The sequence below is a fragment of the Scyliorhinus torazame genome, chromosome 7 (assembly GCF_047496885.1).
Source record: "Scyliorhinus torazame isolate Kashiwa2021f chromosome 7, sScyTor2.1, whole genome shotgun sequence".
NCBI lineage: Eukaryota > Metazoa > Chordata > Chondrichthyes > Carcharhiniformes > Scyliorhinidae > Scyliorhinus > Scyliorhinus torazame.
Window position 1 is genome coordinate 152,444,357 of NC_092713.1, and position 23,827 is coordinate 152,468,183.

Below are 23,827 nucleotides of genomic sequence, written 5' to 3' on the forward strand. Positions count from 1 at the left end.
TTAACAATTTTTGGGATCAGGCAGAAATTCCATATAGCATATCACCCCCAATCCAGCGGCATTGTCGAGAGAATGAATCGAACTTTAAAAACGACCATTAGAAAGATGGTGCAACAGAACAATATCACGTGAGACACAGTCCTCCCATTTGCTCTCATGTGTATTTGGAACACCGTTTCCAGTTCCACAGGTTTCACCCCCCACACTCTCTTGACCGGATGGCCCATGAAGGGTACTGAATATTTATTAGGCCTCGATTTGGCAAGCCCCACAGTAACCGCACTCACCCACGAAAAAGCAGTCCAACAGGTTAAAGATGACATTAAAGCGGCACAACTCGCTGCAGCTGTCCGATTAGGTGCTCGAAGGAAGCAGGGTAAATCCTGTTTTGACAAAACCGTCCACCCCGTAGAGTACACAGTCGGTCAGCAAGTAATGGTTTCACTTTACAACCCCAGTTTTTTCCTCTCCCCCAAATTTGCAGGACTCTACTCCATTTCCGACAAAGTGAGCCCCTCCGTGTACAAGATAATGTACCCCAATGGTAAACCTGGTTGGTTCCACATCAACCAACTCAAAGTCTACGGATCCCAATGTAGCCACTTTCACCACATCTCTCTGGCAATAGGAGACGATTCCGCTCCGCCCATCGACAACCTAGTCCGACTCTTACGCCAACCCTCCCCCAGCCATGCCGGCATTTAGCCCTTGTCCACGCCCACAGACCCGAAATGGTCTCCGCCCACAGGTACGGACTTTCACCTTGAACTTGACTCCGACGACAGCGAGAGCCTCCCGGATTTGATTACTACCCCTGAACACAGGTTCGATCTCTCTGCCCCCAATCACCCCAGCCCCCGGAACCACGATTTAGATATCTTTGTCCCCCTATATGCCCTCTGCCAGCCACCACCATAGCCACCGCCCGACCACAATAACTTGCCCTCCACTCCCACCGCCACTACGCCTCATGACAAACAAGCCCCTCTTCGGCACCGCGACAAATCTTGCTGACTATTAACGCACGACGATTCGGACCATCCAATGCCCACGCGGCCATGGCACAGAAACGGCAGACACGAGTCTGGCAACCGGGAGATGGTGATGATTCAGATACTGACTCTCGTTTCGGTAATGCTTTTACAACACTGTTTGGTACAGAACCCTGAGGTGTCCAGATGATGAGAAAGAGACACTGCCTCAGTATTAAGGTGTCCAAGTTCTGATGGAGCCTGCCTGCCTTTGTCCTTTTTTTCCTACTACATGGTTTTAATTCATGTCGCCCGACACACAATTACTCTTCTGATTCAAGGGTACGATGCCCTATGACAGTTAAAGGCACAGGTTTGTCGGAAAACAGATCACTGTTCTCCCAGTCTTTATGACAAGTTTCCACACGACTACAAACTCTTACCGACCACTCAGGTCACCCAGGTAGGGAGTAACGGCACTGATCCTCGCCCTACCTGAGGACCCCAAATGCATCCGGTCAGTTAAGCTCGGGTAGTGGAGTAACGGCACTAACCCCCGCCCTACCCGGGGATTCCACCCATTCTTATCCTGCAGCGGCCCACACGCACCTCATGTTCCCGTCACTTCATATGCTCTGGAATGGTTCTCTACACTCTGCACTGTCTTTGGCAGGCCTTAGTTTCACCTTCTCTGCTCTCCCTTTGGTTGTGGTATGAAGAATGCATTTTGACACGTTCCGTATGCTCACCCCTTCTTTCCTTTACCTTCCGCGACCCCCTGGTCACTCCCCACCTGCTATTTACACAGATGACACAATTGGTTGCTATACACACTGCTACACGCGAACTACCTCTGAACCCTGGGACGAAACTGTATAAAACTGGCCGCCCTGAAATTCGGCTGGTTAAGATAAGCCTCAAACTCCCATGGTTGTGATTTAAGAAAAGACTGGTCAGAGAAATTGTCTGCCCACTCCCCGCATCGACCACAAGCTGTGAGAGTCTCTGTACTTTAAAAATTTGCATTTCTTGTCTCTCCAAAATGGTATTTGAAAACAAAAATGAGGGAGTCACACATGGTGACAATCATAACGGGTAATTGGAGTAAGGAGAGAAGACAAATAAAACGAGATATTAACCAAAGATAATAACAGATACTACGCTCGCACCCCCAGGATTACACAGAAAACAGACAACACAGGATGAAGCAAGGACTGCTGACATGCGTTTGGATCATCGCTGGACTTCTGCAACTGCGCGCGCAACGGACTGTTTTAACAAAGCCCACACCAGCCCCGAACACTACCACACAACAGGCCACCACCAGCCCGGACACTACACCACACAGAAAGACAGAAATCGAGACCCCCATTTGGTGCGAAAACATTGCCAAATGGAACCCTCTTTCATACATAGTAGAGGCTCTTATAGTAACTGCAATAATCTGCAGTGTCATTCAGACACTCCGACTCCGTAAATGGCGAGCCAAAGCCTCCCGCTCCCCGATATAACAGTCCGAGCCCCCTTCTTTGGAATTCAACAAAATTAAATTCATGTACTCATCACTGCTAAGAATAAACCATGTACCTCTTTAACTTTATTAGGATTAAGTAGAAATGTGATGCTGCTGCTTTAAATTTTGTACTGTATATAAGTTCTTTGATATTCACCAGCAGCATGAGAGTAGCTTAGATAGTGTTAGCTAGAGATCAACTGTGCGGATAAATTAAATGTTTTATAATAACCTGACTTAGAGTGACCGTTAGGGATTAATTAATTTATGAAGGTATTAACGAAATATTAGGTAAATGTCCCAAACCATAGGATAGAGTAGAGTAGAACCTTGCCTTGACCAAGGGTGACCGGGCCACCAAGGATGAACAGGGATCAATAGTGTGATCCACCACGCTTCACGTTCAGGATCACGAGGATGGGATGTAGCCATCTAGGATGGCCACCTGCAAAGGACCATGGCAATTATGGCCAACCCAGGACTCAGACAGATATAGAGCCTATGTATATTTGAAACACAGGTAACCAGACCTGATCGAAACCCCCCGCTTGTTTACATTTCAATGGCCCATTTTCCCAGGACAATAGAACTCCAATCAAGAAACCGGCACAGCCACAGACTGATCGGCGCCACTCCCTTTACTCAGAGAGCCCAACTACCAAGGTCAACGACCGCTAAGGACCTGCCCAGCCACCAAGGCACCCGCTCCGTTATTGGCCGAAATCGAAGACAGTGATCAGAGCCCTGTCGAACTATTGGGTCCAAGGTTCAGGACCGCCCCAAAGAGCACAAAATCCCAGAGGGATAAAAGAGAGCACAGCCATGTGTTCTGTCTCTTTTAGATCCGGCCTGTGCCAGCCCAACTGTAGCAGGAACAGCCAGCCAAGTTCTAGACTAACGATCGCTCCCTGACGGATGAGCCAGCAGAGACAGGGCCGCTTTCTTCGAACCAGCCAAGTGAAATCCAGATAAAGGCCTTATCCATTTGCACAGTGCCGGTCGCCCTGAAGTTAAGTATAGGTTATTGTAGCTGATAGGTGTAGTTTCACTCGTAGTAGATATTGTGTTTGCATGTCGAGATAACCCTTGTGTATGTAAATAAACCACCTTTTGAACTAACTAACTGGTTGTGTGGTCATTTGATCGATATAAGGGAAGGCTTGTGGTTCACTAACATCATTAATATTAGCAACAGTATTGGCGACGCTGTTGGGATCGAAAATGGGCAACATACTCAACCACAATCTGTATCTTCATAGACTAGCATCTCCCCCACTCCACCATTAAAAATCAAGCCTGGGGACAACCCTGGTTCAATGAAGAAGACAGGAGAGCATGCCAAGAGCAACACCAGCCATATCTAAAAATGAGGTTTAAACCCGGTGAAGCTACAACACAGGACTACTTGCATGCCAAATAGCATAAGCAGAAAATGATGAGAGCTAAACGGTTCCACATTCAACGGATCAGATTTAAGCTCTGCAGTCCTGCCACATCTATCTGTGAATCATGGTGACAATTAAACAACTTACTGGGGGAGCAAACATCTACATGCTCAATGATGGTGGAATCCACAAGATCAGTGTCAAAAATAAGGCTGAAGCATTCACTATAATCTTCAGCCAGAAGTGCCGGGTGAATGACTATCTTGGTCTCCTGAAGGGGTCCCCAGCATCACAGATAGCAGTCTTCAGCCAATTCTATTCACTCCACATGATATTAAGAAATGGCTGGTCTGGATACTGCAACAGCTATGAGCCCTGACAATCGGTAATGGCACTGAAGATTTGTACTTCAGAACTTGCCACACTCTAGCCAACCTGCTCCAGTACAGCTACAACACTAGCATCTGGCAATGTGGAATATTGGCTAGGTATGTCCTGTATACAAAAAGCAGTACAAATCCAACCCGACTAATTATCATCCCATCAGTCTACTCTCGATCATCAGTAAAGTGATGGAATGGGTCACCAACAATGTTATCAAGTAGCATTTGATTAGCAATAACCTGCTCACTGATGGTCATTTGGGGTTCCGCCAGGGCCACTCAGCTCCTGACTTAATTATAACCTTGTGACTGCACTTGACATCAAGGGCACATTTGACCGAGTGCGGCATCAAAGAGCTCTGGTAAACCTTGAGTCAACAAGAATCAGGTGAAAACTCTCCACTGCTTAGTCATAAGGAGCATTAAAGAAAATGGTTGTAGTTGTTACAGGTCAGTCATCTCAGCTCCAGGACATCACTGCAGGAGTTCCTCAGGGTAGTGTCCGAGGCTCAACAATCTTCAGCTGCTTCATCAATCACCTTCCTTCCACCATAAGATCAGAAGTAGGGATTTTCAGCACAATTTGTGACTATTCAAATACTGAAGCAGTCCAAGTCCATATACAGCAAAACCTGGACAATATCCAGGCTTGGGCTGATAAGTGGTAAGTAATATTCGCGCTATACAAGCGCCAGGCAATGACTATCTTCAACAAGAGAGAATCTAATCTTTGCCCCATGGCGTCCAATGGCATTCCTATCACTGAATCCCCACTATCAACATCCTGGGGATACCACTGATCAGAAATCTAGCTGGACTAGCTATAAAAAAATTGTGTCCCCAAGTGCCGATAGGAGGCTCGGAATCTGTGGCGAGTAACTCATCTGCTGACTTCCCAAAGCCTGTCCGCTAGTCAGGAGTGTAATAGAATATTTTCCACTTGCCTGGATGAGTGCAGCTCCAACAACACTCAAGAAGGTTGACACCATCCAAGACAAAGCAGCCCGCTTGATTGGCTCCCCTTCCACAAGCATTCACTCCCTCCATCACTGGCGCACAGTCGCAGCAGTGCGTACCACCTACAAGATGTACTGCAGGGACTCACCAAGTTCCTTAGTCAGCACCTTCCAAACCCATGGCCACTGCCATCCAGAAGGACAAGGGCAACAGATACGTGGGAACACCATCACATGGAAGCTCCCCTCTAAGTCACTCACCATCCTGACATGGAAATACATTGCCGTTCCTTCACTGTCGCTGGGCCAAAATCCTGGAACTGCCTCCCTAATAGCACAGTCGGTCTACCTACACCACATGGACTGCAGCGGGTCAAGAAGGCAGCTCACCACCACCATGGGCAATTAGGGATGGGCAATAAATGCTGGCCTAGCCAACAAAGCCCACATCCCTTTCGTGAATTTTTAAAAAAGAGTATAGTTATAAATATGAAAACACTCTGGGCTGACTACCTCGGGGGATTTATGGTACCTAGTCAAGTGCCTGCGGCAAACATTTGGTATGCTGCAGATGCCACATATTCCTAAGTACTCCATTATTTTGGGCAGGCTAATTCTGTCAAAGAACTTCATGCCAAGTTAAAAGTCCATTTCACCACACTGAAAATACTGACCATAAGTTAAAAGATGTTTTATATACAAGACAAATTTCGGATTCCTTCTCACCTTTCCCCATGAACACGCCTCCAAATCAACGTTATTTTACAATTCTGGAACAACTGAAAATAAATACAATGCTGCACACTGTATTTAATTATTGTTGCCATCTTAATGTAAGCTTTTGTTTGAGTATAATAGAAGACAAATCAGCATAAAGTCATGTATGCAACGCCATAATTACAATTCCCTCACACAATGCTGTCCTTATCTAGAAGTGAGACGATGTTTCAGGTTTTCTCTTTTCCCCTTATAAGACCTCAATTTTTCCTTTTTATTAAGCAAGTCATTGAGTTGACACAAATGAAAATTCATTAAACCTGAAGTGAAATAAACAAGGAAAGTCCAAAATATTGCAATATATTTACAACTGCTGCAGGTATGAATCAATATCTCAGCAACTCAACTAGAACAGTTCAAGCAGTTCATAATGAAAAGCAGTGCGTGATTTAACTACCTGTCCTCCAGTTCAGCAGCAACAAAGCAGCACGCTACAGTATCCATGCTCAGCAACCCTACACCTCTAGACGAGACTCCCAACTGAAAATTAGCAGATTCCAGGAAGGTTCCAGTGTTTTGACTAGGTATGGCTGAAGGTCACGAGATCTCTTTTTTCCTCTCCAGCTATGCCCCCCACCCCCCACCCCGCACCACTTACAATTAAACTTAGCTCTTCAAGCTTGCTCATACAAACACAGAATTACTTCTCTCCCAGATGTGAATGTTACCACGGCTGGGGACCCTCCTTAGCAACGGGCAGTTTCCATCTGGAGCCTATCAGTGCAATCTTTTAAGGCCGAGCCAGGTGTCCAATGTCTCCTGCTTGACTCTCCCTACATAACTAGAGACAAAACCCCACATGCAGGGAAAACGTTGCTTTCTTTTTTAAAAAATGAAAGAAGTTTTAAAAGTACATCCAAATTCATTGGAGAAAGGAACTGTTTCGACTTTCAAAATCTGAGTAAAATCGCACATTGGTGTCATACAAATACTTTCAATGCTTTTAGTGGGGATCAAGCTTATCCAGACTGGAGTGAACCACACAATGTTTGCAATCCACCTTAACCTAACCCTGAGGTAGCTCATTCATGCAGTGGCAGTGTTGAATTACAAGTTAACCATTTACCCATCTACCATTAAAACAAGCCACAAGTAAGAATTTCAGGACTGACTCAGGTACTTTACAAACAAATACAGTTAAGTTCTGAAGTAAAGCAGATTTAAAGCCACTCTCCAAGGTATAGGACTGAATTGTTTGATGGCTGAGGGAAATGCAAACATGCTTTAAATTTTACAACCAAAATGGAATTCCTTTTACTCCTGAGCAATTCAGCTCAGTGTAGGGTACTTCGAGGTCGGAAAAAAGAAAGTACCCAAACTGAGAGCGAGCTCCGGAGGCATCCATTGAAAGCAAAGGGAACAAATTAGGCATAGCATTAAAGATTTCAAACATATTCAAAATCAAAAATACAAAAACATTCTCCCCAACTCACAATTTTACAGGCTGTGCAAGTTTTTCTCCTTGTTCACCCCCCCCCTCCCCCCCCCCCCCCCCCCCCCCGCCACCCCCCCTGCCCCCCGACAAACAATTCCTCAAACATGGTCGTGAACAATCCCCACCCTGTCTCAAAGCCCTCTGCTGAACCCCTCAATTCCAACTTAATCTTATCCAACCAAAGGAAGTCGTCGAGGTCCCCTAGCCAGGCTGTCAACCCCAGCAGTGTTGCCGACTACCATTCCAGCAAACTTCTTCGCGGGGCAAGCAGGAGGGTGAAGGCCACCACATCGGCCTTCCTCCCCTCCATCAGCTCCGACATTTCCGATACCCCAACATTTTCCACCATTGGATCCAGCCGAGCCTCTACCCCCAAAATATTTGCTAAGGTCCCGAACATTCCCGCCTAGTACCTCTCCAGCTTCTCACCCCCCCAAAACATATGCGTGTGGTTTGCTGGCCCTCACCCACACTTCTCACACTCATCTGTCACTCCCTGGAAGAACCCACTCATCCTCGCCTGAGTCATGTGTACTCTGTGTACCACCTTAAACAGTATCAAACTCATCCTTGCACAAAAGGAGGTTGAATTCACCCTGCGCAGCGCCTCATTCCACATTCCCCATCCTATCTCCACCTCCTCCCATTTATCCTTCATTCTCACCATTTGCTCTTACCCCTGCCCATCCAACCACCCGTACATGTCCCCAATCCTACCCTCCCCTTCCACGTCCGGAAGCAGCAACCATTCCATGAGGACATAAGTTGGCAGCCTGGGAAACGCTTTCCACATCTTCCATGCAAAGCCCCTCACTTGTACATACCTAAATTCATAGAATCATAGAATTTACAGTGCAGAAGGCCATTTGGCCCATTGAGTCTGGAAAGAGAACCCTACTTAAGCCCACACCTCCATCTTTTCTCCCCATTAACCCAGTAACCTGACCTAACCTTTTGGATACTAAGGGGCAATTTAGCATGGCCAACCCATCTAACCTTGTACATCTCTGGACTGTGGAAGACAACTGGAGCAGCCGGAGGAAACCCATGCAGACAGAGGGAGAAAGTGCAAAACTCCACACAGACAGTCACCCGAGGACGGAATTGAACCAGGCTCCCTGGCGCTGTGAGGCAGCAGTGCTCAGCACTATAGCCCCTGTGTCCACCCCTTCGGGAGCACTACCCTCCTCCCACAGCTCTTCCAGACTTGCAAACCTCTCTCCTCAAATATAAATCCCTCGCCCCTCACCAGCCCCACCTCTATTCACCTACTGTACGTCATCCGTCTCCCCCGGCTTGAACCCGTGGTTCTCACACAACGGTGTTAACATCGACATCCCTCCATCCTAAAATGTCTCCTCAACTGGTTCACACACCTTTATCATGGACTATACATACTGGGCTCTGAGTAAATCTCCTCAGTGCCAGCTCGGTTAGCGCCGGTCACCACATGGCCCTCAGGTGGACCCCCTACATGACTCTTCCTCCATCCTAACCCATTCTAAGTCCTCTCCTTCCCACCCATCGCCTCATTTTCTCCACATTCGCTGCTCAGTAGTAAGGTGCCATCACTAAGCGGCTCTATCACTAGCGCAAACTACAGTGACGACAGCGGACACCTCTGCCTCGTTCTCCTATGCAACCCGAAACTGCTTGAGCTTATCTCGTTGGTCATTACACTCGCCACCAGAGACACAAAAAGCAAGAAAGCACCCATGCCACAATCTTCAGCCCAAACCCAAACCTTCCCAGGACTTTGAACAGGTACTGCCACTCCACCCGGTCAAAGGCCTTCTCTATGTCCATAGACACACTATCTCCGGTACCCCGTCTTCCCGACAGGGTCATGATCACATTCAATAGCTGCCTTATATTCCTCGAGAGTTACATACCCTTCATGAAAGCCCATTTGATCTTCTACCACCACCCCCAGAACGCATCCTTCCATCCACCCCGCCACTAACACTAGACAACACTTTCACACTCTAGCGGGTCCTTCCCTTTCTTTGGAATTAACCTGATCGTTGCCTGTGTCAATTGTCTCCGGTAGCTCCGCCTTCTCCAGAGCCTCGCTAAATGCACCCAGTAATACCGCCGCAAACTCCTTACAGAACTCCGCCGGGTAACCATCCGGTCCCTCCCGGACTTCATCGCTCTTATGCTTTTCATCACCTCATTCAACCCGACTGACTCCTCTAGCGACTGCCTCCACTCCTCATCCAGTTGTGGAATTGAAACCCATCAAAAAACCGCTCCATAATCCCCTTCCTCACCCCCCCTCCCCTAGAATCGGCCATATACAATTTCTCATAATACTCCCTGAACGCCTCACATATCCTCCCCAGCTCCGACACTACCTCCCCCTTCGCTGTCCGTCCCCTCAGATCGCGGCCTCCCTCACTAGCTGATGGGCTAGCATGCGGCTCACCCTTCTCTCCATATTCATACTGCACCCCCCTTGCCCTCCTTAGCTGCCCAACAGCCCTTTCTGTCGTCAGCTTATCAAACTCCCCTGTAACTTCTTTCTCTTCGCCAATCACTCCCCGGTGGTCCCTCGAATATTCCCTGCCAACCTCAACAATCTCATCCAATTAATCGTCCATATTCCTCTCTCCTCTTCATATCTTATTGCAATGAGATAATTCTCCCCCAAACCACCGCCTTCAATGTCTCCCAGAATGTGGCCACCGATACCTCCCCATTTTGGTTCAACTCCACGTAATCCTTAATCACGACCACACCTTATGGCAAGAACCCCCTGTCCGCTAACAACCCAAGTCTAGCCTCTATCCCGATCTCTGCTCCTGCCTGGAGGTAAGTTGAACCTCCAGCCAGTGCGGCGTGTGGTCCGAAATTACAATTCCCGCATACCCCCGCCCCACCAACACCTCCCGGCTCACCGCATGTGCGAGAAGGAGTACTCCCTCTTGAAATGAAAATGAATAGAATGAAAATCGCTTGTCACAAGTAGGCTTCAAATGAAGTTACTGCGAAAAGCCCCTAGTCACCACATTCTGGTCCCTGTTCGGAGAGGCTGGTACGGGAATTGAACCCGCGCTGTTGCCTTGGTTTGTTTTTACAAGACAGCTATTTAGACCCCTGTACTCCTGGGTTCTTAAACCTCCACGGGTCCACAATACCCATCCTTTCCATAAGCCCTCCCAGTCCTTCCCCATCGCAGCCTTCCATTGACTTTGGGCTCAACTTGTCCATCCTCGGCTCCAGCACACAATTAAAGTCCCCTCCCATAATCAACTAATGTGTGGCACCCAATTTGGTGCATATACATTCCCTACCACCCCTGCAACACCCCACTCACTATCACGTATCGTCCCATCCGGGTCCCTCACTTCCATGGCACTTACAAACCCCAACTTTTTACTCAACAGAATGGCCACCCCCCGCAACTTCCGAGTCAAACCCTGAGTTAAACACATGAGCCACCCATCCCTTCCTCAACCTAACCTGATACCCTCACCCCAGAGGTGCGTCTCCTGCAGAAAGGCCACCCACACTTCAAGCTTCTCAAGTGCGCAAAGACCCGAGATCTCTTCACTGGCCAGTTCATGACCTGCACGTTCCATGTTATGAACCTTACCGGAGGCTTGTGTCTTCATTCCCCTCTACTGTCCGCCACCCTCCCCTGACCGATTCTGTCCCCTTTAATTTCACTCTAAACCAGGCCCATCCAAGATGGCCCCCCTTCACCACTTCTCCTTCAACACTGCCACGTCACAACCCCCTCCACCCCCTGTTTCCCAACCCCCCTCGGCCAACCCTCACGGCCATCTTCCCCACCACATAACAGGATTTTTAAAAGTATAGTTCTATATGCCACACGGTCGGGGGGGGGGGGGGGGGGGGGGGGGAGGTAATCTGCTCTTGTTCTTTTACACTAATTCATCTACCATAAATATCTGTGATGGGATTCAGTGATTAAATGCTGAAATGATGATATCTTTTGACTGAACATTAAATAAGTGTAGTCGCAGTGGTAGCTTCCTACACTACAACAGTAGCTACACTTCCAAAAATTGTTTCATTGGCTGCAAAGTATTTTGGGATGTCCTGGGATCGTGGAAAGCACTATATAAATACAATTCTGTATTTATTTCTTCCTTTTAATGATGCTCATAATATTTGCACCATATCAAAGATAAACATGCACAACCTCCAAGAAAAAAGTATCAACTCATTGCTCTTTATGTTAAATAAAATTAGCAAGCTCTTGTGAATCTTGTTACCTTCATCTATCATTACATGACTGAGCTGGGAACTTCTTAATGATTACCACAGTACACATTGGAAGCCCAGAGAAGTTAAAATTACACGGATTTGAAACAACGATGCTTTTGCTGCAAGGGCTTTGTGCAACTGTGGAGGGCAATGTGGTCTTCCCAGAATTACAATTCTTTAATTTCACGATCCAGAATCATTAGTTTTGCAACAAAATGTTCCAACCAAATTATTGATTATGAAATAAATGCTTCTCAGGTGGAGTATTCACTTTAATAAGATGTCAAATAATTGAAGCATGATTAGAAAAGCTATCTCAACTTGATAAGGCTGTGCGACTGACTGCTGGACAAAAGCCCAGTGTAACACTTACTTTCAAACACAGTTATCAGATGTGAAACTCTTTTGCTCAAAATTTTCAACACTTGAATGCACTTCTTGGATGACACAGTTCTTAAATTCACTGTCCCATGTAGAACTGAGGCACAATGACCAGAAAGACTGGATTCATACCTTGGTCTGTACTCAATATCTTCTCCTCAGATGGAACATGGGTTCCAGGGTCAGGAGGACAAGTACTGACTTTGTTATGATGTCACAACAAGTCTCAATAATCTGTTAACACTTGACGTTTAATTTTCCAAACTGAAAACTGCCACCTCAGCAAGGTACTGGAGCACAACTGGCACAGGCGAAATCTTATGCCAGAATGAGTCAATGGGCGGGTTTTATCGGACCAACCCACCATGTGTTTTTCAGCAGCGGAGGCAGCCTGCCAGCGGATTTTCTGGTCCTGCCGTTGTCAACGGGTTTCCCGTTTTTTCGTCACCGGGAAAACCCTTGTGCCGTCAGTGGCACCTGAATATCCTGCCGACAATGAACAGCCAGTAAATTTCGCCAAAGGTCTTCAGTGCAGGAACAGAGAAAATTGGAATTAAAAAGCACACACTGGGAAAAACTGAAAGAAACCAATTCAATTCATAATGCCACATTTTCCAACCACAGAAGCAAGAGTGGCAGCGTATTCATGTACAGACTTTTGGCCAAGGCAACTTTAGCAACTGAACCAAACAGACCAGAAGGAATCTAGCTTTTATTCAAACCTGCACTACTCGCTGTTCTCTAACACGTTATTTGTGATCGTGCACCAAGTGGCATCAGCTCTCTTGCTGTGAGGTGAAACATAAAGCAGGCTATCCAAACCCTGTTTGAATTTACTGACCCACAACGACAAACTTACGGAAATGAAGCACAGGATTGGATTTTGTTGAGATTCAGAGAGCCAACCAATATTCACTATTAAGCTGCATATATAAATAAATATAAATAACAGCCATTTGGACAAAGTGCGGAGATAGAACCATAGACGATAGGAGCAGGAGAAGGCCATTTCAGCTCTTCGTGCCTGCTCCGCCATTCTAGATCCAATATAGCCCCCTCTCGAGTCGGACTATCCACATATTGTTCCAAAAAACCTTCTTGGATACACTTAACAAATTCCTCACCATCAGACACTAGCCCCAAGTGATTTCCAGTCAATATAAGGAAAATTAAAGTCTCCCACTACAACAACCCTATTATTTCTACATCTATCCAGAATCTGCTTATATATCTGTTCTTCAACTTCCCGTGGGCTGTTGGGAGGCCTGTAGTACACCCCCATCATAGTGACTGCCCCCTTCCTCTTTCTGTCTCGCCTAAAACACCCATGTCCTGGAATATTTGGCTGCCAGTCCTGTCCCTTTTTTAACAACAAGTCTCCGTTACAGCAACCACATTCAAATTCTGCACGTGAATCAAGGCTTTAGGTTCATCGGTCTTACCTGTGCATTGAAGCAGATGCACTCCAGACTTCGCGGCTCATTGAGTTCGACCTCCCTCAGCCTACCTTTCCCTCATAGCCAGCCTGACCCTGGTACCATGCTCATCCCCAGTCTCTACACTTGATGGCTTACTGTCCTGATTCACACCTTCCTGCCAAATTAGTTTAAACCCACTTGTACAATTCCACAGTCAACAGCAATACTGCACAAACTCAGCCAAATGACCGTTCTTAATAACAGAGACTGCCAAGGCTATTTGACTGTAATGGGGAAATTCCTCGCAGCCAGAATTCACCACAATGTTCAAAGAAGGATTTTATACAATCACAGACCAAAAATGGTTACAGCATAGAAAGAGGCTACATGATTGTCGTGTCCATGCTGCTCTCTGCAAGAGCAACTAAGCTAATCCCACTCCCCCTCCCCTTGCTTCTTTGCCATTGCCCTGTAAATTTTGCACTTTATTAAATGACTGGTTGGAATCTAAACAATAACTTAAATTCTGGTCTTAAACTTGGCTGAATTATTTGACTTCTAATAAATTATAAAAGAATAGTTCTAAAATCCAGAAAATAATTAATTAACAGCTACTTAATTGTTCTCCATCACTAAAGTGATTAAATGTTAAAATATCATGAGGTAAAAATGTGTGCTGCTTTTTTTCAGCTGTTCAGGAAGGGGTGGAGCGGCAGGTGATCTGCAAGTACCCTGCACCTGGCCAAGGTGGTGTATGTGACATGCAAACTTCCTTCTCATCACCACGGTTATGACATACTGCCCAGTGCTAATTGCACTGCTGACCGGCTGCAAGGCCTCAGGGGCCGAGGTATGTACGAAGCTGGCACATAGGTATATTAGTAAGAAAGGATCTTGGCTCAGAAAATCAGGAATCAGTTTAGGTGGAGATTAGGAAACAGCAAAAAAAAAATCAGAAAACAGTAGTGGCAGAAGTTTATAGGGCTCCTTACATCTGTTATACTGTTGGACAGACCTTTAAACAAGAAATTATTACAATTTGTAACAAAGGCAAGGTAACAATTATGTAGGGTACTTGAACCTTTATTTAGACTGAACCAATCAAATTGGCAAGATAGTCTGGAAGATGAGTTTGTCGAATGCTTTTGTGGCAGCTTCCCTATTTTTCTCGGGAGGTGGTGGCACAGTGCTTTGTTACTGGACTAGTAATCCAGAGACCAGAGTATTGTCTGGGCACCTGGATTCGGAATCACATAATGGCAGATGGTACACATGAAAACTCAATAGAACTTCTGGGATTTAAAAGTCTAATGATGATCCTGATTACTGTCAATTGTTGTAAAAACCAACTGGTTCACTAATATCCTTAGAGATGAAAACCTGCCACCCTTACCCGGTCTGGCCTACATATGACTCTAGACCCACAGCAATGTGGTTGACTCTTAAATGCTCTCTGAAATGGCCTAGCAAATCACTCACTAGCATTCGACTATGAAATCGGAGGGACCCAGCCGGAACGGAAACGACAATGGCAAACCCAGTCCTTCTGTTCCTGCAAAGTCCTTCTTACTAACATCTGGGGGTTTGTGTTAAAATTGAGAGAGCTGTCTCAACAGATTAGTCAAAGCAACAGTCTGATAGTCACACTTATGAAATCATACCTTACAGATAATGTCCCAGACACACCAACATCATTATCGCCCAGCACAGAGGTGGCGGTGGCACAGTGATATACAGTCAGGAGGGAGTCCTCAACATCAACTCAAGACCCCATGAACTCTCAAGACACCAAGTCAAACATGGCAAGGACACCTCCTGCTGATTACTACCTACTGCCACGCCCCCTCCCCCACAGTTGAATTAGTACTCACTCCATGTTGAACACCATCTGGAGAAAACACTGAAGGTGGCAAGGGTGCAGAATTAACTCTGGGATGGGGACTTCAACGCCCATCACCAAGAGTTGTTCGGGTAGTACCACCACAGTCCGAGCTGGTTGGGTCCTAAAGGACATAGCTGTTGGACTGGAATTGCAACAGGTGGTGAGGGAACTAACAAGTGGGAAAAACATACTTGACCTCATCCTCTACCAAACCTGCCTGCCACAGACACATCTATCCATGACAGTACCGGTAAGAACTGACCACCGCACGGACTTCCGGTGTTGGCCATGGAGTGAAGTGGTCGCACATTTGGCAACTCCCGCTCAAGGTGGCATTTTGGTCCTTTTCCCCATTTTGCTGGACGGATATTTTGGTGAAAAAAGGTGCAGAGGTGACCTGAGGAAAGTTAAACTCCACTGGTGGTGCTGGTGGATGGATCCACGGACCAGAAGTGGGTCAAGAAGAAGGGAGCTGTTAGAGCAAGAAAATCTTTGTGCACCACAGGTAAAGATGGCGGAGGGTATAAAGGGTCAGCCCTGCCTGTCCTGTGGTCAACGGAGCAGCTGGTGGATTTCTTAAATGAGACGTTCAGCCAGGCAGAGGATGGAAGTCTAGGAGGACCAAACCAAGGAAGTGGAACCGCTAAAAGCCAGAATCAATCGGGTGGAACAGAGGCTGGAGACCCAGGGCCAGGCTATTCGGAAATTATTATTATTAAGTGGAGAAGGCGCGCGGGGAGTGTGGGAGGGAGCACGAGGAGCCGATTACCTCACTGGCGGCCGAGATCGAGATGATGCAGGGAAATCCAGAAGGGGCTAAAGGAGAAGGTGGAGGATCTGGAGAATCGCTCCTGGACACAAAACCTTAGATTTGTGTGGATGCCTGAAGGCATCAGGAAGTAGACACTGGCACATATGTAGCTAAGATGCTGGAGAAGTTGATGGCCCCTGGAGGTCGACCGGGCGCAGATGAGGAAACCCCAGGCGAATGATCTGCTGAGGGCGATGGTGGTGTGGCTCCACCGATTCCTCGATAAGGAGAAGATATTGAGGTGGGAAGGCAGTTGAGGAGGTGCATCTGGGAAGGCAATGAGCTCCGGTGCACCAGGACCTGGGTGCGGACTGGCGAAGATGAGGGCAGGGTTCAATCGAGTGAAGGCTGCCCTCATTAAAAAGGGGGCCCCACCTCTGGGTGACCCATAATGGCCGAGAACATTATTTTGGGACACCAGAGGTGGCAATGGAGTTTTTAAAGAGACAATGGACCGGCAGGAGAAGGTGGACATTGAACTATGGAGGAGGAGTGCTGAGATGTTTGTTTTTTTTGCCTTTTTTTAGGCTTTTTGTTTGTTGGTTGTTGGAGAACTTCTATCCTTTGAGATGTTTGGTGGGTTCTGTGGCGGGATGTTTGGGGAGGGTGAGTGTTGAGAGTGAGTGCATCTTTTTTTCTAGTAGTTCCATTGTTGTTTTTGTCATGGAGGTATGCGAGCGGGAAGGAGGGGAATCAGTGGGAGGTAGGAGGCTCAGACGCCTTTGGCAAGGGCTGCCAGGCTAGCTGGGCGGGCTAGTTAACGGGAGCGCCAGTGGGGGGTGGCCAGGTGGTTAGCGTAGTCGAGGGGGGTGGGACTGTTGTTTAGTTCAGGGGAGGGGGTGCTGATGACAAAGGCGTGGTTGCTATGTCGCGGCAAGGGGGTGGTGATGGTGGGCATCCGCTGGTGGGCCTGTCACGGACTGGGGGCTGGTCCAAGAAAGAATATGGTTGATCAGCAGGGGAGGGGGCCGGGGTGCGGGGCCGGGGTGCCCCCCGTACAGGTTTGTCACATGGGACGTGAGAGGGTTGAATGGATCCGTGGAGGTTCGGGAGGCCGAGGGCGAAGGAGGTCTCGTACTTTTTCCATGTGCACAGGGTGTACTCTTGGATTGATTTTTTTTGTGGTGGACAATATGTTGTTGGCGGGGGCCATTGACTCAGGGTATTCAGCCATCATGGTTTCAGACCACGCGCCACACTGGGTGGTCTTGCAAGTGGACCGGGGGGGGGGGGGGGGGGGGGGGGGGGGGGGGGTGAGCTCCCGCAGTGGAGACTGGACGTAGGGTTGTTTAGCAGATGAAGGGAGCAGGTGAGGGCCGCCATTCGGAAGTACGTAGGACTGAACGATACGGGTGAGGTCTCGGCAACCACGTTATGGGAGGCGGTCAAGGCAGTGGTTCGCGGAGAGTTCATATCAATCCAGGTGTATAGGGAAAAGGTGGAATGAACAGAGATGACAAGGTTGATGGGCGAGATTCTGCGGGTGGACAAGAGGTATTCGGGGGCAGTGTATGAATACGGGGAGGAAGGCGAGTAGAATACTGGCCCACCAACTCAGGAAGCAGGAGGCGGCAAGGGAGATTGGAAGGATGAAGGATGGGAAGGGAAGAGTGATACTGGACCAGGTGGGGTGAATGAGATATTCAAGGAGTTTTACAGGAGGCACTTCGAATTGGAGTCCCGGCCTGGGAGAGAAGAGAAAGAGAGAGAGAAAGATTCTGGCGGTTCCTAGATGGGTTGGCGGCTCCCAGGATGGAGGAGGACCTGGTGGAAGTAATGGAGGGCATGGGGATGATACAGGCATGGAAGGCCGTGGGCCTGGATGGGTTTGAAATGAAATGAAAATTGCTTATTGTCACAAGTAGGCTTCAAATGAAGTTACTGTGAAAAGCCCCGAGTCGCCACATTCCTGCGCCTGTTCGGGGAGGCTGTTTACAGGAATCGAACCGTGCTGCTGGCCTGCCTTGGTCTGCTTTCAAAGCCAGCGATTTAGCCCTGTGCTAAACAGCCCCTCGAGAATTTCATAAGAGGTTTGGTGAGAACCTGGGGCCCCTGCTGGTGAGGGCATATAATGAGTCGAGGGAAAAGGGGGAGCTCCCCACTACATTATCGCAGATATCCATATCTCTAATACTAAAGAAGGATAAAGATCCGGAGCAGTGTGGGACCTATTGCCCGATATCATTGCTAAATGTGGCCGTCAAATTGCTGGCAAAGATCCTGGCCTTGCGAATTGAGGACTGTATGCCGAGGGGTGTTAGAGTGGTGGAGGGCGAGGTATCCGAGATCTACAAGGAGCTAATGGACTAGGAGGGAGCCTTGATTGGTGAAATCAAGCGGAAATGGGAGGAGAAACTGGGGGAATGGAGGCTGGATTGTGGGAGGAGGCTCTGAGGAGGGTGAATGCATCCTCATCGTGCGCAAGGTTCAGCCCTATCCAGTTTAAGGCAGTTCATAGGGCACACATGATGGTGGCCATGTTGAGCAGGTTCTTTGAGAGGGTTGAGGATAGGTATGGGCAGAGCGTGGGGAGGCCCGTGAACCATGTTCACATGTTTTGGGCATGTCCAAAACTGAAGCGGTTCTGGCAGGGGATCGCGTACGCAATGTCCGAGGTGTTGAGGGTGAAGGTGTCCCTGAGTCCAGAAGTGGCGATATTTGGTTGTGTCGGAAGACCCAGGAGTGAGAGAGGCCAATGTTTTGGCCTTTGCCTCCCTGGTAGCCCGGAGAAGGATTTTGCTGGAGTGGAGGGAGTCAGAGCCACCGAAACCAGGGGTGAGGGTGAGTGACCAAGCAAAAGTTGGAGAAAATCAAGTTCATCTTCAGAGGGTCGGTTGATGGGTTTGCCCAGAGATGGAAGTCGTTCATTGATTTCTTCAAGGAGAATTGAGGTGTCAGCAGGGGGGATGGAGGGGGATAAAGGGATTAAAATGAGGAAGGCAGGATGGGAGGAGGGGGAATGGCAGGGGGGTTGCGGGTGTTGGTTAGTTATTTATTTATTATGAGGTTCCTGTTTGTTCTTATTCTTGTGTTGGTTTGTATTTAATGTTCATACAAATTCCTTAATCAAAATATTTTTTATAAAGAGTGACCACTGCACAGACCTTGTGGAGACAAAGTCCGGTCTTCACATTGAGGATACCCTCCATCATGTATGTGACACTACAATAATACCAAATGGGATAGACTTCGAACAGATCTAGCAACTCAAGACTGGGCATCCCATGCGGCGCTGTGGGCCATGAGCAGCAGCAAAATTGTACTCAACCACAATCCGTAACCTCGTGCCCCGGCATATCTTCCACTCCACCATTACCACCAAGCCAGGGGATCAACCCTGGTTTAATGAAGAATGCACGAGGGACATGCCTGGAGCAATGCCAGGCACACCTAAAAATGAGGTGTCAACTTGGTGAAACTACAACACAAAACTACTTGCATGTCAACAGCATATATAGCAATTGACAGAGCGAAGCAAACCCACAACCGACGGTCCAGATCTAAGATCTGCAGTCCTGCCACATCTAGCCGGGAATGATGATGGACAATTAAACAACTGTTTCAATCCCAGTTGATGTTATAACTGGACGGGAAGATCCCAGAATGGAGCCCTGGCTCAAAAGACTGTAACTTTTACTTTTTTTATATAAAATGTGGCGGAACAAAGTAACAGGACGGCTAATTTAGTTTAGAAAAGAAATTATTATACATGAAAAGTTGGATTATTATACAATATTCCATTACTCCCCCCCTTAGTTAACAAATATACACAGATTTAAAGATTAACCCGGATCACAAAGTACATTTTAAGATACAATGGCCTCATTAACGCAAAATGTCCCTTTAAGCACACAAGGTGACTGTGGTCAACTACACAAACTCCATTCTGAACCCAAGTCAGTGTCAGAATCCCCCAGATGATTGGCACATGAATTAGTACTCATCACTACCACCTTTTGAAGGGCAACTAGGGAAGGGCAATAAATGCTGGCCTAACTAGCAATGAATTTTTAAAAAATGAGAGTTCCAAACTGTACTCCCAAAAACACGCTTTTAAAATCTACTCTCAAAATAATGCTTTCCCCTTGGTGGTTTGCATTCCAAAATGTTTTCCAAATGACTCTTTTGTACAGAGCTTCCATTCCACTTTTACCAGCAAATCCAGTCTAGGATGTTAGGGGCTGTTTTAGCACAGTGGGCTAAACAGCTGGCTTGTAATGCAGAACAATGCCATCAGCGCGGGTTCAATTCCCGTACCGGCCTCCCCGAACAAGCACCAGAATGTGGCGACCAGGGGCTTTTCACAGTAACTTCATTGAAGCCTACTTATGACAATAAGCGATTATTATTACGCCAGCCCCATTCAGGATTTCTTTGTCTTAAAGGCTTTGACACAAACTCGTGCACTAATTTACTCAATAATTTCAAATAATGTCTCACAAACCTTAGCACTATCGCAGATATCTTTCTGGCCTCTCACAATCAAATACCTTTTCAATTCTTCATGATTTCACTGAACAGTAATCTGTTCTTGTTCCAGTTTCCTCCGTTCTGTTTAACTCCATTCTTAATAAGAACCTCTTTCCGTTCCAATTCCCTGGTTATCTGGACTGTAACTTGTTCCTTAGGAAGGCATCTTTGTCCTGTCCAGGTTTTCCGGCAGGGTTGAGAGCTGTTGACTCCTCAGTGGTCCGGCTCTAACTGTTCTCAAATTACCCAAATTAAAACTTAAAACTAAGAACAAAGAAAGATGGCCCCCTGTTGTTGAACAATGCCCCTGCTACTAATATTTATTTTTCACACCGCAGCCCCCTCTAAGCACAATAGAAACACAGGTGGAATCTAACCAACCCCTATACATATAAACACCTTTTTCCAGCATGAATCTAACTATATGTTTTACCCTTCCAGCAACAGATACATTAAATTAAAGCCACTTAAAAACTATACCTGATTTCTAATGATTACCAATACAAATATAAATCCCTTGAAACTATCTTTATTTTGCTGGCATGACTCACTGGAGGAGGAGGCTGCACAAATAACCCACCCTCAATGATGGGGGGGCAGCACATCTGTAGAAAAGATAAGGCTGAAATATTTGCAACAATCTTCAGCCAGAAGTGTCGAGTGTATGATCCATCTCGGCCTCCTCCAGAGGCCCCAGCATCACATATATCAGTATTCTGCCAATTCGATTCACTCCACATGATATCACGAAACGGTTGAAGGCACTGGATACTGCAACGGTTATGGACACTGACAATATTCCGGCAATAGTCCTGAAGACTTTGCTTCAGAACTTGCCGCGTCCCGAGCCAAGCTATTCCAGTACAGCTACAACAATGGCATCTACCCGGCAATGTGAAAAATTGCCCGGGTGTATCCTGTACACAAGAAACAGGACAAATCCAACCTAGCCAATTACTACCCCATCAGTCTAATCTTGATCATTTGCAAAGTGATGGATGGGGTCATTACTAGTGCTATCAAGCGGCATTTACTAAGCGATAACCTACTCACAGACGCTCAGTTTGTGTTCTGCCAGGGTCACTTAGCTCCTGATCTTAGTACAGCTTTGGTTCAAACATGGAAATCTCCAAACAGAAATCTGAAACTTAAACAAAGCCATTCATATAGATATGAGGAAGGAGCTGGCTAAGGTTGCTAGGGTAAATGGACTAAAAGATAAAGCAGCAAATAAACGGTGGGAAACATTTCAAGAAACAATATGCAGCACGGTGCATAGTGGTTAGCACTGCTGTCTCACAGCGCCAGGGACCCGGGTTCGATTCCGACCTCAGGCGACTGTCTGTGTGGAGTTTGCACGTTCTCCCTGTGTCTACATGCGTTTCTTCCGGGTGCTCCGGTTTCCTCCCACAGTCCAAAGGTGTGCAGGTTAGGTGGACTCGCTAAGCTAAATTGCCCCTTAATGTCTAAAGGTTAGCTGGGGCTATGGGGATTGGGCCTAGGTAGGGAGCCCGTTCGGAGGATCGGTGCAGGCCAGATGGGCCAAATGGCCTCCTTCTCCACTGTGGGGATTCTATGAATTCAAAACGTTCAACCAAAATGCACTCCATTGTAAAACAAAAAACCAACAAGAGAGATCCATCCATGGTTTACCATAGTGCTTGGTAGATGTATTACAGTTCGCTTTGGAAGTCTGAGTTACTGTGGCAACATGCACTTTTACATGCAAGTTGTAGTCTGAAATGACGGTAGATGCTCTGACACTCCTTCCATCACTTGGCTGACCAGGAATCTCCTCCACTCTTACCACCAGCCGCTGCTGTGCCTTGGAAGAATTTGCATTCTGACATTCAACCTGTTTGGCTGCATTGTAAACACATCTTTCTTGCCGATCAAGTCCTGGGGTGGGATTCAAACCTTGACCATCTGGAGAGACAAGGACACTACCCATTGCATCACAAGGCCTCCCAGTACTAAGGAGCTTAAGGATGAATAAAAGAGGAAGCTTATAATGTTGCTAAGAATAGTAGTAAGTTCTAGGAAATGGAGGGGATTGGTTCGGGGGGAGAGAGGAACACCGGGTGTCGTTGTATGCCTATGACCTGTTGCTGTACGTTGCGGATCCAGTGGAGGGGATGGCGGAGGTCATGCAGATCCTCAGGGAGTTTGGGGATTTTTCAGGGTATAAACTCAACGTAGGGAAGAGTGAGCTCTTTGTGGTGTATTTAGGGGACCAGGGAAGGGGGACAGACGAGCAACCGCTGAAGAGGGCGGAAAGGAACTTTCGGTATCTGGGGATCCAAGTAGCTAGGAGTTGGGGGGCCTTGCATAAGCTCAATTTGACGCGGTTGGTGGAGCAGATGGAGGAGGATTTTAAAATATGGGATAGGCTGCCACTCTCACTAGCGGGTAGGGTGCAGTCGGTCAAAATGACGGTCCTTCCGAGGTTTCTCTTTGTGCTCCAGTGCCTTCCCATTTTGATCCCTAAGGCCTTTTTCAAACGGGTAAGCAGGAGCATCATGGGATTTGTGTGTGCGAATAAGACCCCGAGGGTGAAGAGGGTGTTTCTGGAGCGTAGCAGGGACAGGGGGGTGCTGGCGCTGCCGAACCTATGTGGCTATTATTGGGCAGCCAATGTGGCGATGATCCGAAAGTGGGTAATGGAGGGAGAGGGGGCGGCGTGGAAGAGGCTAGAGATGGCGTCCTTGTGTGGGCACGAGCCTGAGGGTGCTGGTGACGGCACCGCTGCCACTCTCGCCGACAAGGTACACCACGAGTCCGGTGGTGGCGGCGACGCTGAAGATCTGGGGGCAGTGGAGGCGACATAGGGGCGAGGTGGGAGCCTCGGTTTGGTCCCCGATTCGGGAGACTCATCGGTTCGTCCCAGGATGGATGGGGGGTTTCGGAGCTGGCATCAGGCAGGGATTAGAAGAATGGGGGACCTGTTCATCGATGGGACGTTTGCAAGCCAAGGGGCGCTGGAGGAGAAGTTTGGGCTACCCCCAGGAAACGCTTTCAGGTACATGCAAGCTGCTTCCGTGGGATTCAGGACAGGGTGATTTCGGGTGTATGGGTTGGAGGGAGCAGGGTCTCGACGATTTACCAGGAAAGAAGAGGAGGCGGCCTCGGTCGAGGAGTTAAAGGGCAAGTGGGAGGAGGAGCTTGGGAAGGAGATAGATGAGGGTCTGTGGGCTGATGCCCTGAGTAGC

The 23,827-nt window shown here is 47.6% G+C and overlaps 1 protein-coding gene across 11 annotated transcripts in view; it reads right to left on the bottom strand.

Moving 5' to 3' along the window:
- The window catches only part of rasal2 (RAS protein activator like 2), a 757,584-nt gene that overhangs the window by 225,671 nt on the left and 508,086 nt on the right, over positions 1–23,827 (bottom strand). Inside the window, exon 1 of one of the 11 annotated variants that reach the window (XM_072511676.1) lies at positions 6,584–6,642. The exons of the other annotated variants lie outside the window; for them this stretch is intronic. Within the exon in view, the coding sequence (XP_072367777.1) occupies positions 6,584–6,613 (30 nt within the window). The 5' untranslated portion in view covers positions 6,614–6,642. Of the gene's footprint in view, positions 1–6,583; positions 6,643–23,827 lie in introns of those variants that run through there. 11 annotated transcript variants of the gene reach the window in all.